Source organism: Chamaea fasciata, unplaced genomic scaffold, assembly GCF_029207755.1.
Source record: "Chamaea fasciata isolate MVZ Bird 193981 ecotype frontalis unplaced genomic scaffold, bChaFas1.0.hap1 SCAF_19, whole genome shotgun sequence".
Classification (NCBI taxonomy): Eukaryota; Metazoa; Chordata; class Aves; order Passeriformes; family Sylviidae; genus Chamaea; species Chamaea fasciata.
In genome coordinates this window covers 8,634,963-8,650,654 of record NW_027094104.1, presented here as the reverse complement: position 1 = coordinate 8,650,654, position 15,692 = coordinate 8,634,963, and the positions used below count along the sequence as shown (strand labels likewise).

General features: G+C 55.3%; 1 protein-coding gene across 6 annotated transcripts in view; it reads left to right on the top strand.

The window, feature by feature from the left end:
- The window catches only part of SEPTIN9 (septin 9), a 134,216-nt gene extending 118,829 nt beyond the window's left edge, over positions 1–15,387 (top strand). For all 6 annotated transcript variants that reach the window (XM_066200839.1, XM_066200838.1, XM_066200837.1 and 3 more), the window contains 8 exons: positions 1,237–1,365; positions 1,772–1,853; positions 2,938–3,075; positions 8,295–8,412; positions 10,241–10,336; positions 10,963–11,059; positions 12,538–12,589; positions 13,349–15,387. In XM_066200839.1, coding sequence (XP_066056936.1) covers positions 1,237–1,365; positions 1,772–1,853; positions 2,938–3,075; positions 8,295–8,412; positions 10,241–10,336; positions 10,963–11,059; positions 12,538–12,589; positions 13,349–13,484 — 848 coding nt within the window. In that variant the 3' untranslated portion in view covers positions 13,485–15,387. The remainder of the gene's footprint in view (positions 1–1,236; positions 1,366–1,771; positions 1,854–2,937; positions 3,076–8,294; positions 8,413–10,240; positions 10,337–10,962; positions 11,060–12,537; positions 12,590–13,348) is intronic.
- The last annotated feature ends 305 nt before the right edge of the window (positions 15,388–15,692 follow it).

Genomic DNA, 15,692 nt, shown 5'->3' with positions numbered 1-15,692 from the left:
TGTTAGGGCTTGGCCCTGCATTTTAAGGCAGGAGAGCACTGGGAGCACTTGCCCCCAGCCTGCTCCGTGTGTTTCTTAGAGCCCAGCAATGACAGTGGCTGTCAAAGAGGGTTTTCCTGTGCTGGATTGCAGCCGTTGGTGATGTTGCAAACTCAGCTCTAAAATTGCTGTTTGATCAGGGGGTGGGGTGATGCCAGCAGGTGATGCCCAGTGCTGGGTTGGCCCTACCCTTGGCTTTGGCAGGCTGGATGAGCCAGGACCCTGAAGGATGTGGGTGAAACCCTTGCTGACTCTGCTTAGGGACACTCTGTGGGACAAGGGACATGCTGGTGGCAGTGCCATGATAGTTAACTGTGATGTGTCGTGGCAGAACGGGGCCACTGGGTCCCCATGGTGCGTGCAGGATCCCTGCAGTGTTTGCAGGGGGCCCAGAATATCTGTTCCCTGGGTTTTGAGGAGTTAATTCTGTTCTCTTTGCTCTGGAAAAATGGTTCTCCAGGCTCATGAGACAGCTGTTCCTGGAGAGCCAGGAGCTGCTGGTGTCCTTTCCGCACAGATCAGCGTCAGCTCTGGGATATGAAGCATGAAAACGCTTCTCTAAAAGCTGTTTTTCTAAAGTTGTGGAATCTCCTGTGCGTCTCGGGCTGTTGTTTGTGTGATTCAGAGAAGCCCCTGGCGTGGGCCTGGGTCTGTGCAGCCAGCTGGGCCGATTGCAGCAGCAAGCCTCTCAGGGAAGCAGCAGCAGATGCAGCAGGGCTGAGGTTTGTAGGATTGTTGCTGCTGTTAGTCCTGTCCAGATAAAGGCTTGCCAAGCTGCTCCCTCCCTGTGGAAGTGGACAGAGCAGACTGCAGGAGAGTGAAGGCACAGCTGGGATGCTTTCTCCTGGGGTTCCCTGGTCCCCGTGCCCTGCTGGTCATCACTGCAGCCCTTCAAACACCCCCAGCACTGTCTGCCTGTCCTCAGGGTTGCTGGGATTTTGCCTGGATGAAGGGAACCAGCTCTTGGTTTGCTGCTTTGGAGCCAGGGAAGGGCTTTGCTACCTGCAGCATCCTCCTGGCTGGGCTGGACTCGAGCTCCTTGGCTGGGGGGAGCTGCAGGGGAGCAGCTGCTCCTCATCCCTCCCTCCCTCCCTCCCTCTGGCAGATCTGGTGCAGGCTGAGGCTGTCAGCAGCCCCATCCCCTGGCCCCTGACAGAACAGGGAGTGCTGACTCTGGGTTATCCTGCTCTCTTCCAGGTCAGAGCGGCTTGGGGAAATCCACGTTAATCAACACCCTCTTCAAATCCAAGATCAGCCGGAAATCTGTACAGCCAGCTGCCGAGGAGAGGATCCCCAAGACCATTGAAATCAAATCCATCACTCACGGTGAGGCTCTGCAGGCCCCACCTGCTGCTTTGGCTTTAGGTCCTGCTCTGCCTTGTGTCTCTGGGGACTCACAGAGTTGTGGCCCTCCATAAACCTCCCCTCTCATCTCTCTGAATGGGCTTTTACCATCCAGAGATGCTTGCAGGGCTGAGTAAACATCTATTTCTTATTTATTCATCAGCATGGAGTTGATTGTGTTGGAAGGGACCAGTGGGGGTGGCACTTCGGGGTGGATATGGGGCTGGATCCCTTTGGAGAGGGCTGATTTGTGCCTCTGAGGAGCTGTGAGGGTGAATTTCTCCCCCGGCGAGAGCAAGCTCCAGCCCTGCAGCTGATTTTGGGAGGGTGGGCTTGGCCAGAGCACCCATCCACACTCACCTCACACAGCAGCTTTCCTCTCTTGCAGAGATTGAGGAGAAGGGGGTCCGCATGAAGCTGACAGTCATCGACACGCCGGGCTTTGGGGACCACATCAACAACGAGAACTGGTGAGCTGCCCCCGTGCCCTGGGTGAGGCAGGAGAGCCCCAGCACACCCTGACCCCGTGCCCTGGGTCTGTGCCCCCCCTGCTCCGTGGTGGCAGAGCAGTGCCATGCTCCCCGTGAGAGCCACAAACGTCCTGCTGTTCCAGGCATGAGACAACCTTTGTTTGTGGCTGGGAGCAGCTGTGTGCCAGCAGGGCCGGTCCCCAGACCCTGCTCATGTGGCTCTGGAGGCTGAACTCTGCCTGGGATCCCTGGCACAGTGTCTGGCTCTGTGGGATGGCCCCCAGGCAGGGACCTTGTCCCCACCACCAGCAGGGCTGGGCTCGTGGGCTTTGGTTCTGCTCATGCTCCTGTGCTGTGACACCGTGCAGGGAGCCAGGGCATGGCCCCAGCTCTGTGCTGCTCCACAGCCAGCTCCAGGAGGAGAGAAGGGAGCACTTTTTAGGCACTTGCTTGTCTGAACCAGCCTGTAAATCCCCTCCTGCAGCAGTGCATGGAGTTGCTAAGCAGTGAACACCTGAGGTTTGTGGTTTAGGAGATGCTGAGCATCCTGGGCTCTGCTTCACAGTCAGGCCAGGTGGGAGGGTCAGGGTGGTCCAGGTCCCTCTGATGCCTTGGGAAGGCTGAGCTGGAACAGAGACTGGACAGAGCTAGAGAATAAAGTAGGTGTTTATTGAAAGGCCTTTAGGATACACCTTGGGCAGGACAAGAGCCTGGCCAGGGCTACACCCAAGGTGGACCCAAAATGGTCACAAAAATGGGCAAACGGTCACGAGGTCTCACACTTTGATAAGTTTTGGTCATTTGCATATTGAGGTTTGATTGTCCAATTCCAGCTCCAGGCTGTGAGGTCCCATCCCTCTTGTTCCTCCCTCCAGCCCACCCTTGTTTGTGCTTTTAGGCCTGAGAGTTGTCCTTGGTGTGCAGCAGGAGAAGGATTTGTTTTGTGTCCCTGCTGTGTGCAGAGCTGAGTGACACTGACTGTGAGCTCAGAGCTGCACCCCTGGGCAGCACAGAACCTGAAATACATGAAAGCTGAAACTTCAGGCATCATCTCAGACCATCCTGTGTTCCCCTCTCTCTGCAGCTGGCAGCCCATCATGAAGTTCATCAACGACCAGTACGAGAAGTACCTGCAGGAGGAGATCAACATTAACCGCAAGAAGCAGATCCCCGACACGCGGGTGCACTGCTGTATTTATTTCATCCCAGCCACGGGCCACTCGTACGTACCCCCCTGTCCCTGCCGCCCCTCAGTGGCCCTTCCCTTTCCATGTGCCATCAGCTCAGCCATCAGGGCATTCCTGCCTGGAATCCTCCCATGTTTTTTGGGGCTTGAGGGCAGCTTGAAGCCATCCCTGGGGCAGTGTCATCTGGAGGCCCTCCAGTAACCCAGCAGAGCTGCTGTACCCCAGAGAAATGTGTTTCCTCTTCTGAGGGGCCATGAAATCCTCTCTGAGCTCCAGGGAGCTGCTGGCTTTGCTGTGGTCACCTGCCTTGCTCGACCAAGGATGGACACAGGTCTCAAATTGGATGGAGAGGCTACTTTTGCAAGCAGAACATTAATTTCTGGCTTTTTTTCCTTTGCCCCTGACGTTGTAAAGGCAGAAGCCAGTTTTGTGCTTCCAAGGCAGTGAGCACCCTCACCCTTGTAAAGGTATTTTGTAGGTTATTTGACTCGTCTGCAAGTGGGGTGCTGTTTATTCAGCCCAGAGTTCTCCTTGCTCTGGCACTTCTCAAGTGACAACATCAAAAGGCCCAGATCTCACTCTACTTTTCTTTTTCCTTTTCTAGTTTTTTTGTTTGTTTTTTTTTCCCCCTCCTAGGCACACAGCCCACCCTGAAAATCTGGGGCGCTTAAAATGTCTTGAAAAATGTGACTTAAAGTATCACAACACAAAACGAGACCCAAGTTTCCTTTTGATTTGGGTCAATTCCTTCCACTTCTGGCTCTGTCTGCACTGGGGATGTTTTTGGGTCTGTTTTCAAAAGTAAACTTAAGCCTCCAGCACTGCATTCATGTCAGCCTTTTCCACTTCCCCGTGTGGAGATTTATTCCAATAGAAAAGACTTTGTTTTGCTTCTGTCAGTGGGTAGACCAAAAATGCATCCTTCACTGGAATAAAATGACCGCATGGGCCAGTTATGCCCCCGTTGTGTAACTGATCAGGAGCAGAGGGGCTGACGAAACATTTACGGTTGGATCCAATAAACCAGAGAAGGTTCCGAAGGGAAATGACATTTTTAGGCCAGTCTAACACGCTGGTCCCTCTGATCTCAGCCCGGATCTGCCGCCCTCGCCTCGGCAGGTCTGACTTGCAGCATTAGCTGTGCTCCAGCTTTTCCTCACCTCTGTGGCAGCTTTTAAAAAGCCCGTGTGATGCTCAGAGGGGTGGCTGGCTGGCGGTGCAGGCAGGGACGTGGAGCCCCGCTGCCGTGTCCCCCGGCGGAGCCTCTCCAGCCGCGCTCTGCGTTCTCTCACCCGCCGGCCAGCAGCGACCGTGTGCCTTTTCAGCTGCTTTTTATCCTCCTCTCCACTGAACATGTGTTTCCAATATCCGAGCGAGCCTGGCCTTTGGGGGCCGTTGTTGCTGAACCCTGGGCTGATTTTTTCCCCTCGGCCTCAGAGCCTGGCTGGGGCTGTCCCCGCTGTCACCCGCTCACCCGTCCCCTCCTGCCACCTGAGGCGTAAAACCCCACTGGGAGGGGGAAGCTGATGGGAAATTTTACTTCTCTGAGAGCTCAAGCAGGCCTTGGGGTTCCTTCCCGCTCTCTTGTGAAGTCCAAATTATGTTTTTCATCATCGTGGACGGGCTTTCCCCGGCGGTGTCCATAGACACAAAGGGTGACGTGGCCACCTCTCCTGCAGGGCGGAGCTGCTGTGACAGTGCTGGAGAAGAGGATCCTGTGTGGGAGCCTTGTCCTGGGGCGGTCACACACAGCTGGGGTGCAGGTTTGTGCCCTGGATGGGGCATTAAGGTCCTTGCTGCGGTGCCTCTGTCTTCTCCAGGAGGTGACAGGGAGGATGGCAGTGTCCCCTGTAGGGACCAGCACTGGGGACATTGTCACCCAGCTCCAGGGAACCCCGGCACGCCCCCATGGCACCATCCACACACATCCCAGGTGCTTGGTGCTGCCCTCCTCGGGTGTTTGTGCTGCCTGGGGAGCTGCTGCTGGTGATGTGGATGGGCATGGCACATCCCTGTGGATGCCGAAGGCAGCTGGGTGAAGCCTGCCAGGGCACTGGGTGAGAGCTGGCTTTTTTCTAAAGAAAAAGGAGAGAGGGATTAAAAAAAGAAAAAAAGCAAAGTTGGTGCAGGGATTCGGAGGCCAGAGCAGAGGATTGCTTGGCTCTGTTTCAGTCTGGCCCTCCCATCCAGGCGGCTCCAGGGTTAATCAGCAGAGAAGTTTCTGCTGCATGAGGGAGTTCACAAGGGAGCTCAGGACAGGTTTTGCAGCCCCTCCAGCTCACGCCCAGCCTGTAACACTGCCGTGTAACCATGCCTGTGAGGGCTGAGGTTGCTGCTGGCAGGGGCTTCCAGCTGCAGCTGCACAAGCCTGGCCCTGCCACCCAATAAATATCCCTGCTCTGACCCCTGCAAAGCTCTGTTCAGCTCAGGAATGGCTCTGGAGCTCTGCCTGGCCTCATCAGCACCTCTGCTGCCTCTGCCAGGGCTGGTGGCTCAGGAACTGCCGCCCACTCCCTCTTTCCCCTCCAGCTGCCCCTCTCAGGTGCCCACCAGCCCCCTGGAGCAGGTGATGGCCGTGGGGTCCTCAGTGGTGTTTGCTCAACACACAGCTCCAATTCCTGCTGTTAGTTTGATCCGGGGCACAACCAAAAGGAAATACCTTTGCAGCTCACTGCGGGTTTTGATTCCTGTAACAGCGTTTCAGGGGAGCCAGCAGGAACGAGCCTGTGCTGAGATCCTGTCTGTGCACAGTGGCAGAAATAAATAACCCGTGTCCTGGGCACCACAAGGCGTGCCCAGCTGCACAGCCAAGCCCACGAGGGGGTGAGGGAACAAGCAGCACCAGCTGGAGTGGCTGGAGCCCATTCTGCACCTCCTGCTCCAGCCCATCCACTCCCAGCAAAGCCCAAAATGTGCATGTTATAAGTTAATAATATCAGGGCCCATCTGGGGAAGGGGAAAAAAAATAAATTAGGTTTGTTTTTTTTTTTTTCTTGAGCCTTCCCTTCTCTTCTGTGATGTGCTTGGAGCAAATAGCACTTGTCACCACCTTAATCCATGTGTTTTCCTTTGGTGTCTTCGCATGAATGTGCTGTTTAGCTACAGGCAGGCATTGTTCCTAGTGGAAAGGTTCAACTTTCTTTTACATAATGAAGGTTTTGGGGGAGCTGCCTCCTAGCAGGAGTTGATGGAATATCTAGAAACTTGCAGAAAACCCTACAAACGTAGAGTTTGCTCTGCTGAGGGGTCCCTTGGTGGTCTCAGGGTGGTGAGCCCTGTGTGGGTGAGGCACTTGCAGGAGCCCATGGGAGCACAAAGTTGTGTCCGAGGTGCCTGGGTGGGTGCAGATGGACGCAGCAGGGCTGTGGGCAGCCTCTGGCTCTGCCTCCTCTCCCCTGTGGCATCCTCCGGATGTGTGAGGGCTCTTGAGGGATGGGAGCTGGGCTTTTAACATGCAGATTGAGCTGAAACTCCAATGTCTGCTGTGCGTGGATTCCTCTGCGTCTGCTCTGTGTGCATCCTGGTCTTTAAAGGAAAAGCTGATGAAAGAGGCAGGAACACAGGCTCAGTGGGGAAGAAGCTTTTAGAGGAGAAAAATTGTTTGGAAAATAGCAAAGAAAAAGGAGGGGAAAGAATTCTGCTGGGAAAGGAGCATTGCTGCATTACTTCCTTGGAGGTCTGGGAAATACATTATGCAGAGCTCCAAACAATGTTTGCCAGCAGCAAGTCAGCTTAGATGTGTCCATGGGGGGTTCCTTGTGGTTTTTTCCTATTCTTTTTTTCCCTTTAATAGCCAAAATCTCTCTTCCCTGGGGCCCAGGGTGATCTGTGACCCTGTGTTTGTGTTAGGACCTCGTTTATCCCTGTGCTAACGACGTGCTGGGGGCTGTGTGTGTTTTGTTGGTGTGTGGGGACAAGATCCACCTGGCACAGTCCAGCTCCATCCCTGGCAGAGGGGATGACCAGGGGAGGGTTCAGCTGGGTCACCGGTGCTGGCTGCTCTGGGGCAGCCTTGAGCTGCTGCTTGCAGATCACAATGGGTCTCTCTGGGGCTGGATGTCCCTCCCTCAGCACTGGAGCCAGGCAGAGGTGTCCCCCTGGGATGGGGACACTGCCTGGTGCCTGCTGAGGGGCAGGATCAGTCCCTTCCCCTCTGCACTCCTCTTCCCGGGGCTGCAGGGGTCTCTGAGCCCTTTGTAGGACCCGAGGAGACCATGGTGGGGCTTGGCTTGAGTGTGTTGGCACTGGGTGCTCTCTTGGCCCTTCAGTGAGGGCTCATTTCAAACAGGCTCCTGCCCCGAAGGTGATCCTGGACCCTGGCACCTCCAGGTTTCCTTTCTAAGGCAACACCTACTCACCTGTGCTGCATGTCCCCATCACCTTCAGAGCCACCGAGGGAGATCTGCAGCAACTGGAGGTGTCCCAGGCAGGGTTTTCCCCTGGTTTGGGACCCCCAGCAGTTCAAACATCTTCAGGGAGGACTGAGGAGCAGGGAGGGATCATGGCCAGGTGCCTTCATTGCTGTCTGCAGGCCTTGCATGTGGAGCAGTGTGGAAGCGTCCCCTCTGCAGGGAGGGATTTCCCGAGGCACTGATCACTGGGGTTATGCAATCCCTGCAGCTCTCCTCTGCTGAGACTTTCGTTGTAGAGATTTTCCGACATTCTCGCCCTCTGGAACAAGCAGCATCTCTTCTGTGCTCTCTGAACCCGCCGGAGAATTCCCAGAGCTTTTTTTAATCCCAGCTGATGGATGTGAGAGGCACTCCCAGCTTGTGCATAACCACGGGCTGGGGCTCAGCACAGGAGTGTCACCAAGTGAGCAGGGACGGTCACCTGTGGCCATGTCCACGTTGTGCTGTCCCTGGGTGGTTGGTGACAGCTGGGATGGAGCTGGAGCAGGTTTTGTTTTGTACGTGGCCCTGCAGCCAGCATCGCCCTGCTCTCATCCCAGCTCCACCAAGGACACCGGTAGCTCTGGGCAAGTTCCTGCAGTCAGTCCTCAGTGGCTGTGCAGAGATAAAAGCCCTCTGCCACTTCACGGGCCTTTGTGAGGGTTTCTCAGGCGATCGTGATAGTGGCAGCTTTGAAAGGGAAATGTTTCAAGTCTTTTCCAACCCTCTCTGCGCTGTTGTGCTCTCAAGAAAATGTCTTTACTTGTCCTGTGTGAAAGGAAGTGATGCCCTCTCTGTCTGCTCTGCCAGGGGATTGCAGCAGCCTGGGAGTGCAAATCCCCTTTTTTCCTGCTGTGTTCCAGGCTCCGGCCGCTGGACATCGAGTTCATGAAGCGCCTGAGCAAAGTGGTGAACATCGTGCCCGTGATCGCCAAGGCCGACACGCTAACGCTGGAGGAGAGGGACTACTTCAAACAGAGGGTAAGGAAGGGGCTGCTGCCTCTCCCCAGGCTCCCACCTGTGGTACCCGGCTGCTTTTGTCTTCTTTTCGCCAGAGTCGGGATTAAATGAGCGGCAGGTATTTTGTGTTCGGACTCAGGTGTTTATTAATTCTTATCTCTATCACAGTCTCACAGACTGTGAGTTCTACAGCACTTCTAGCTAACAAAGTAAAAATGGAGCTGTATCTCTCTCTCTACAAGGCCTTTTAAGGATAAACTGTCCAATTAACAAATGACACCTAAATTAGTTTTACTTTTAACCCAGTTACCAACCACCCGTGGCCCACAGTGAGGACTTTTCCATCCAATTACAAAATACCACCCAAACCCATAAAGAAAAAGGTGAAAAAGAAGGACTCAGCCTACACCCTGAAACCTCCATCGTGCTTTATATCTATTACTATATTCTAAACCCTTAAACTCCAAGTTTTCCACATGTGACCTCACACACTTCTATCCAAACCCCACACCCACAATCCCAGTGCTGTCACTCAGTTTTGGAAGCCTTCTCCACGGCCTCAGGTCCAATGCAGTGTTTTCTTGGGGCTCAGTGCCTGCCAGCACAGAAAGCCTGAAATTCTCAGTGCCCAGCCTTCCAGCAGTTCCCCATCCCCTGCTGCCTCTGCCCCACTCCTGGCCGGGAGCCCAGAGCATTCCTCAGCTCGCAGCGATCCCGCGTGGCCGCAGGGCAGACCTGCCCTCCCAGCACTTCCTCGTGTTTCTCTTGGATCTCTGTCGGTGCAGGATACGTTTGGAGCTCTGCATCTTCAGGCCTGCTTCTCCTGCCTGCTTTGTTATTGTTATTTTCAGGCTGGTTTCTGTTATTTTGGGAGGTTGGTGTGATGCCTTGGGAAGGCCGACCTGGAACAGAGACTGGACAGAGCTAGAGAATAAAGTTTGCTGTTTGCTCCCAGCAGATGAGAGGGCAGGAAATCAGGTCAGGTGGGCACAGGCTGGGACCTTTTCCACTCACTGCAGTGTGCCTGCATTTGTGCTTCCAAAAGCAGAGCCCTGCCTGCACCTGGGGTGTAGCTGGTTCAGAGAGACGACAGGTTTTGGGTTTGGGTGGGGTGGGCAGGGGATGGGAAGCACCAGCCTGGCTGCAGGGTGGTGCCGGTGCTGTGCTGAGTGAGCGGAATGTGCTCCCTGGAGCTGGCTTGGTTGGGTTGCTCCCCTTCCTCCTTTGCCAGCCTGCACTGCAGGACTGATGTGCAGTTATTGCCGTAGGAAGGTGGGAGCTGCTGCCAGCCTGGGTTGGGGTTTGCAGCGTTGTAGGAGAAGGTTGAAGCTTCAAGCTCCCCATGAGCTGAGCTTCCACCCAGAAGTCAGCATCCCTTGGCCTTGCACAGAGGCCGAGTCCTCAGTCTGCCCTTCCAAGCTGTGTCCTTGTCCCCTCACATCAAGTTCCTTTTCCAAGGAGTGTAAACAAACACCGGAGAGCAGCTTTTCACCTCTGTGTTACAAGCCTGGCAGCTGTGTTCCCCTTTGCTTGGGCAGCTTGGCTTGTCTTGTTGTCTTTTCCAATCCCCAAACAACATCCAGCTCATGTCACTCCATCTCAGTTCTCTGCCTCAGGTGTGTCTTGGCACCAGGTTCTTGCAGAGGCTCCTGGGGAGGCTCTTGGTGGGTGTGTCCGGGAGAGCACAGGTCTCTGTGCCCCAGCTGGGCAGTGTTTGGGATGGAGAGGGAGGATGCTGCTGGGAGTGGTGGGCGTCACTCAGAGACCCTTTTGGGAGCAGCTGCCATGGTGGGAGTGCAGCTCCTGTGCCTGCCTGTCCTTCAGCTGTCCCTGTGCTGTTCCCTCCCAGATAATGGCAGATCTCCTGGCCAACGGGATCGACGTGTATCCCCAGAAGGAGTTTGATGAGGACTCCGAGGATCGGCTGGTGAACGAGAAATTCCGGGTCAGTGCAGGGGCTGGGGATGTCCTGGGGCTTTTCCCTTCCAAAAGACCTCTGTTTTCTTCCCAAAGCTGCTGTGCCCTGCCCATGGGGTCTGCCCAGAGGGTGACAAAGGCTCGTGGGGAAGGTGTCCTGTCCATGCTCCTTCCCCATCTCCACCCTTGGCTAGGGCAGCAGCCTTCCCAGCACTGGGATGGAATTTTACAGTCACAGTAACGCATTGGACAAATTCGAGGAAGAGAAAACATCTTTTAGGGACTCTGAAGTTCAAAGACACCAACTTGGATCAGGAACTGGGTTGGCCACAGGCTGCCAGATGCTGGGGGCAATTCCCAGGGAAGCTTTGGGATGCCTTTGCTCCAGCTGTACCTGGTGCCTGTCAGTGAGGGGCTGGATTAGGCTGGGTTTGGGCTCGTTTTAGGCTGGGCACATGTGCAAGAGATGCTGGTACCCAGTCCTGGGCTGCCCGTGGGCCCTGGCAGGCAGCACTGCTCAGGAACATCGGGGGCAAACCAGCTCATGCCATGAAACCCTCCTGGATACAGCTCAGTGTAGGACTTTGCCCACTGGGTTGGTTTGCTGACCAGTTCTCAGGAAGAAATCACAGCCTTGTTTTTCTCTTTCCACAGGAAATGATCCCATTTGCAGTGGTGGGCAGTGACCAGGAGTACCAGGTGAATGGAAGAAGAATCCTTGGGAGGAAGACCAAGTGGGGCACCATTGAAGGTACCTCATCCTTGCTTCCCCACCTGAGCCCATCTCCCTGCCCTGGCAGAAGGCAATAAAGTCCAAAAACCAGCAGTAGAAGTTGAGGTGGATGTGGCTCTTCCCTGCCCCTCCAAGAAAAAGATAATTTTCCTGATGTTTGAGGACTGGAAACACCTTGGTCAATGTTCCTGTGCTGGGTTCCTTGGCCTTGGTGTGTCTTGGGGGGCTGCTGAGTGCTGGAGGGGACGTTTCTGGGGGTCTCGTGGCCTGGCTGGTGCTTCTTGCACAGTTAATTGCCTGATGGCAGGATTTGAGGGCACACCAGTGACATCCCCGTGTCTCAAGCCCCTGTTAGAACCTTCCCCTGGCATCTGTACCCTCCACCAATGCCTTGGGTTGGTGTCCTTGTGGGATCTCTCCCCTCTTCCATTTCCCATGGGGATCTCCCTTTCTTCTCCCCCATTTTGCAGTCATGGTTTCAAGGCTAGATGAAAGCTCCTGGCTCCAGCACATCTACACATTTCCCTGTTCATGGCTTCTGGCAGCCAGCTGGCTCATCTCCAGTGCCACCCCTCTCATCTTCCTCCCCTTCACTTCACAGGTTCCTCTCATTTACGAGCCTTTTTAATGGGAATCCTGTGTTGAGGGATGGTTTAACAAAGCTGCCGGGAAAATCAGTGTATTTTGAAGCTCTGCTGCCCTCTCGTGCTGTGTCCCTGAACATTCTGAGTTCCACGGGATTCATTAAACCCTCACATTCTACTTGTGGCATCTGCCTTCAGCACAGGGAAACCTCCAGGACACAGCCGTGGCCGCAGGCAGCCTTTGCACAGCAGTGTTGTTTATGTTTTTCCTGCATGATGTTTATTGGTTGGACTTCATGATCTTAGAGGTCTTCTCCAACATAAAGGATTCTGCTATTCTGTGCGCAGGATTGTTTGGGGGGAAAAAAAAAAAAAAAATTAAAAAGGAGTTCTTCCTCTAAACTGGGTAAAATAGCAGCTGTCACACTGATTGTGGTGGAGCAGCACCCCTTGATTTTTCCCTGTTGCAAAGACTCCTCCTTCTGCCCGCGGCAGCCTTTGACAGCAGGAGTTCATGTCCTTGCACAGAGTGCCTGGGATGCTGCAGGCTGCTCGTGGCCAACCTACAGGTGAAACTCCTGTGGAGACACGCCTGGTGCTCCCTGCAAAGCTCACCGTGGCCCTTCCCTGTCTTGTTCGGGGTTCTGGGGGTGCCAGCGTTGTGCTGGGGGTGCTGCTGGCAGCTCCCTCCTTGGTGGGGCACTGGGAAGGGGCTGTGGATGCTCACTCAGGGCTGAGCTGGGGCAGGGACCTGGTGCTGGCTTTACAGCAGCAAAGAGGATTCCTGAGTCCTGTACCGCGGGGTGTGAGTGCCCATCTGAGCCCTCCACGCCCTGGGGAAGCCCCCAGGTCCTGCCTGCCCCGGCTGGTGGCCCTGGGTGCTCATGGCTGGGTTTCTGTCTCTCTTGCCAGTGGAGAACACGACACACTGTGAGTTCGCCTACCTGCGGGACCTCCTCATCAGGTCAGTGCCCTGTCCCCAGAGCCTGGGCTCGCCTCGTGGCATCCGGGGAAAGGGGACAGCCCAGCATGGCTTGAAGCAGCTGCTGCTTTGCTCTGCTGCTCCGTCCCTCCAGCCATTCACCCCTCCATGCCTGCCTTCCCTCCCACTCTGCAAGGGGTGGCCCCACTCCTTGGGGGCTTTTCTCAGCTGCAGTGCTGGGTTCAAGGGGGAGTTGCTGGCAGGGTGGCTCCAGCTCACCTGCAGGCAGCTTTTGGCCTTAGTGGTGCCTCACCAGATCTCACCCCCAGTTCAAAGACATCACTGGCGTGTCGTCGTGGGGTCTGGGTGATGGCTGGTCCCTCTTGAAAGAAGCGTCCTTGCTGTGGGGGAGAGGGAGGCTGAGCCCTCTGGGCTTGCTGGGGAGGGGGCATTGGGCTCCTCCCCAGTCTGGCTGCGAGGTAAACTCCGCACACGCGATCTGTTTGTGGCTGGCAGAGCTGTGTGGGGCTGCGAAGGTGCAGGCTGCAGAGGCTCCAGGGCTGGCAGGGTGGGGATCTCCCTGGGCGGGTGTCCTGCAGCCACAGGTCCTGTGTCCCCAAGCACAAGTGAAGGCTCCTGCTGCCCAATAATGCTGCCATTATTGCCTTTCCTTCCCTCTGTGCCCTACAGGCACCATGAACCAACAGGACAAGGGGGGGACAGTGGCACTGGGGGGTGTTTGGGGTGCAGAGGCCGGGCTGGCCCACCGAAGTGTGACTGCTCCTTCTCCCCTCCCTGCAGGACACACATGCAGAACATCAAGGATATTACCAGCAACATCCACTTTGAAGCCTACAGGGTGAAGAGGCTGAACGAGGGCCAGAGCTCTCTGTCCAACGGCGTGGCTGACAAGGAGCTGGTGGCCAACGAGATGTAACCGTCCCTCCTCCAGGACCTCGCTCGCTCACGCTCGCTCCCCCTCCCCTCTCCCCCCTTTATTTTTATATAAATCCTCTGCCACTGTCCCTCTTGTCCCGATCCCTGACCCCCCTGCCATGTAAACTGACCAAATAACCCGACGTGGAGCGGGGTGGCCGCTCTCCCCCCGCTTTGTGCCATGAGTTTTGTGCTCAGCCCCCAGAGCTGGGGACTGTCCCTGTGTGGAGCCTGGGCTCTCGCTTGCCCCCCAGCTCTGGCCCCACAGCCAAACCCAGGGGAGCAGATCTGTGGGGCCAGCAGGGTTGGGGTGCCCTGGGAGCCCTTCCAGCCCCTCCGTGCAGGGGCTCTTCTCCGTCCATTGAAGGCCAGGGTTCCTCCAGGTGGATGTAGCCTTCGGAGACAAGGTACGGTGGGATGAAGAGAGCAAGACAGTGCCACCCTTGTGTCCTGCCACCTCCTCCGAGCCCTCTGCAGCCCTCTGGGACCCGCCAGCCCCCAGCCCGGCCCCTGTACCCTGTCTACATGCAATAAACTGGGAGTGTTTAGGTGTCACCTCGCCTGTCACCCACCCCCGGCCGGGCAGAGCGACCTGCTTTGGGAGAAGTGCCTTTTCAGACTGTCGCCTTGCAATAGCATGGGAGAGGGGAGGGAGGCCCTGCCTCGTCTGTCTTTGCAGCCTGGAAAAGGCTGTGAACCTCCGCGGAGGCTCTGGTTCCCTCTCCTTCGGGCCAGAGCCTTGGCTGGTGTCCTGGGAACATTTGTGTATTTATTTGTCATTCGGCTGGGGGGGTCTCTGTCCGCTGAGGGCTCGGAGTGTGTTTTGTCCTGAGGGGGCCGAGCGTGGAACTTCGTCTCTGCAAAGCAGTGGGAGGCAGAGGGTTGTCCTGTCTGACCCTCGTGGTTCTTGGGCTTTTCCCTACATCAGAGGAGTCTCTTGGGTGTCCGTTAACTCCTTTTCGTTTCCCGGCTCCCCCTGTGTGATGTGTGTCCGGGGAAGGTGCTCCTGTTTTGCTGGGGGTCTGTGCATGTGCTGACTGACCCCTGCAGCTCTGGGGGGGGGGAGCTGGGGGGTGTTTGTGGGTGCTGCTCCCCCTGCTCTGCCCCCACACCCTCCTCTTTCTGTGTGTCTCCAGTAAACCAGACCCTGCCAGCCTTAGGTAGCACTGTGACACAGGAGCAGAGCTCTGCAGTCCTGCCCCTCTCCCCGGCTCCCTTTGCCTTCCTGGTGTCCACCAGTCTCCCAATCCTCTCTAAGGGAAAAAAAAAAAAATAAAAAAAATTAAACTTCCTGCAAATCAGCCATTTTTGGGGGCACACAGCGAAGTGGCAGCGTGTCCCACCCTCTAGCACTGGAAGGCACCTGCAGAGCCCGTGGGGGGACAGAGCCTGGCTCAGCACAGGTGACCAGGAGGAGGGAGGAGGTTGCTCTGCCCTTGCTGGGGATGCCCAGGGTTTCAGGGGCTCCCCACGTGTCCCCCCCCGCAGCCAAAGGCGTGTGGGCAGGGGGGAGGGTGCGTGGTGAGAATCCCTTCTCCCCTTCGCTCCTATTCCCTCTCCACAGCAGCCCCACGGAGCTGTTGGGGAACAGCAACTCTCTTACTTGCTGACTTGCTATATTTTAGCAAAAGCAACAACAAAAAAACGTATTAACTGAAAAATAAAAATATATATATATTTCAAGTGTTTAAAAAAAAAAAAAGACTGAACGGGGAGAAAAATCTCTTGTGTGAGGCACTTCTGCAAATGCCATCTTAAACTTTTTTTTTTTTCCTCTCGTTGGTATCTCAAGCTGGGCCAAGCAAGACACGCCGCTTTCTCCTTTGTAACCTGACTTTTTTTTTTTTTTTTTTTTTTAAAGGAAAAAAAAAAAAAAGAAAGAAAATAATACGATAAAAAAACCCTTCATCCAGATCTATTAAAATGGCCTTTTGGGGGTTATAAGCATTATGAAACTTTAGTCCATTTTTGTATAAATAATAGTGTTTAATATGTATTTCCCAAAATAAATGTTTCGAATGCAAATAGAAGGAGGCTTGTTTGGAAGTGTCTGTCCCCTGCCGTGGTGTAATTGTTGCTGCATGGACCCTGTAGGGCTGGAGGTCATGGGAGAGTCCAGCCCCAGAACTGCCCTGTTTAGGGTGAAAGATAATTCCTGACCCCCTTGACTCATCCCACCTCGGATACCTGCCCCAGGTGCCCTACAAAA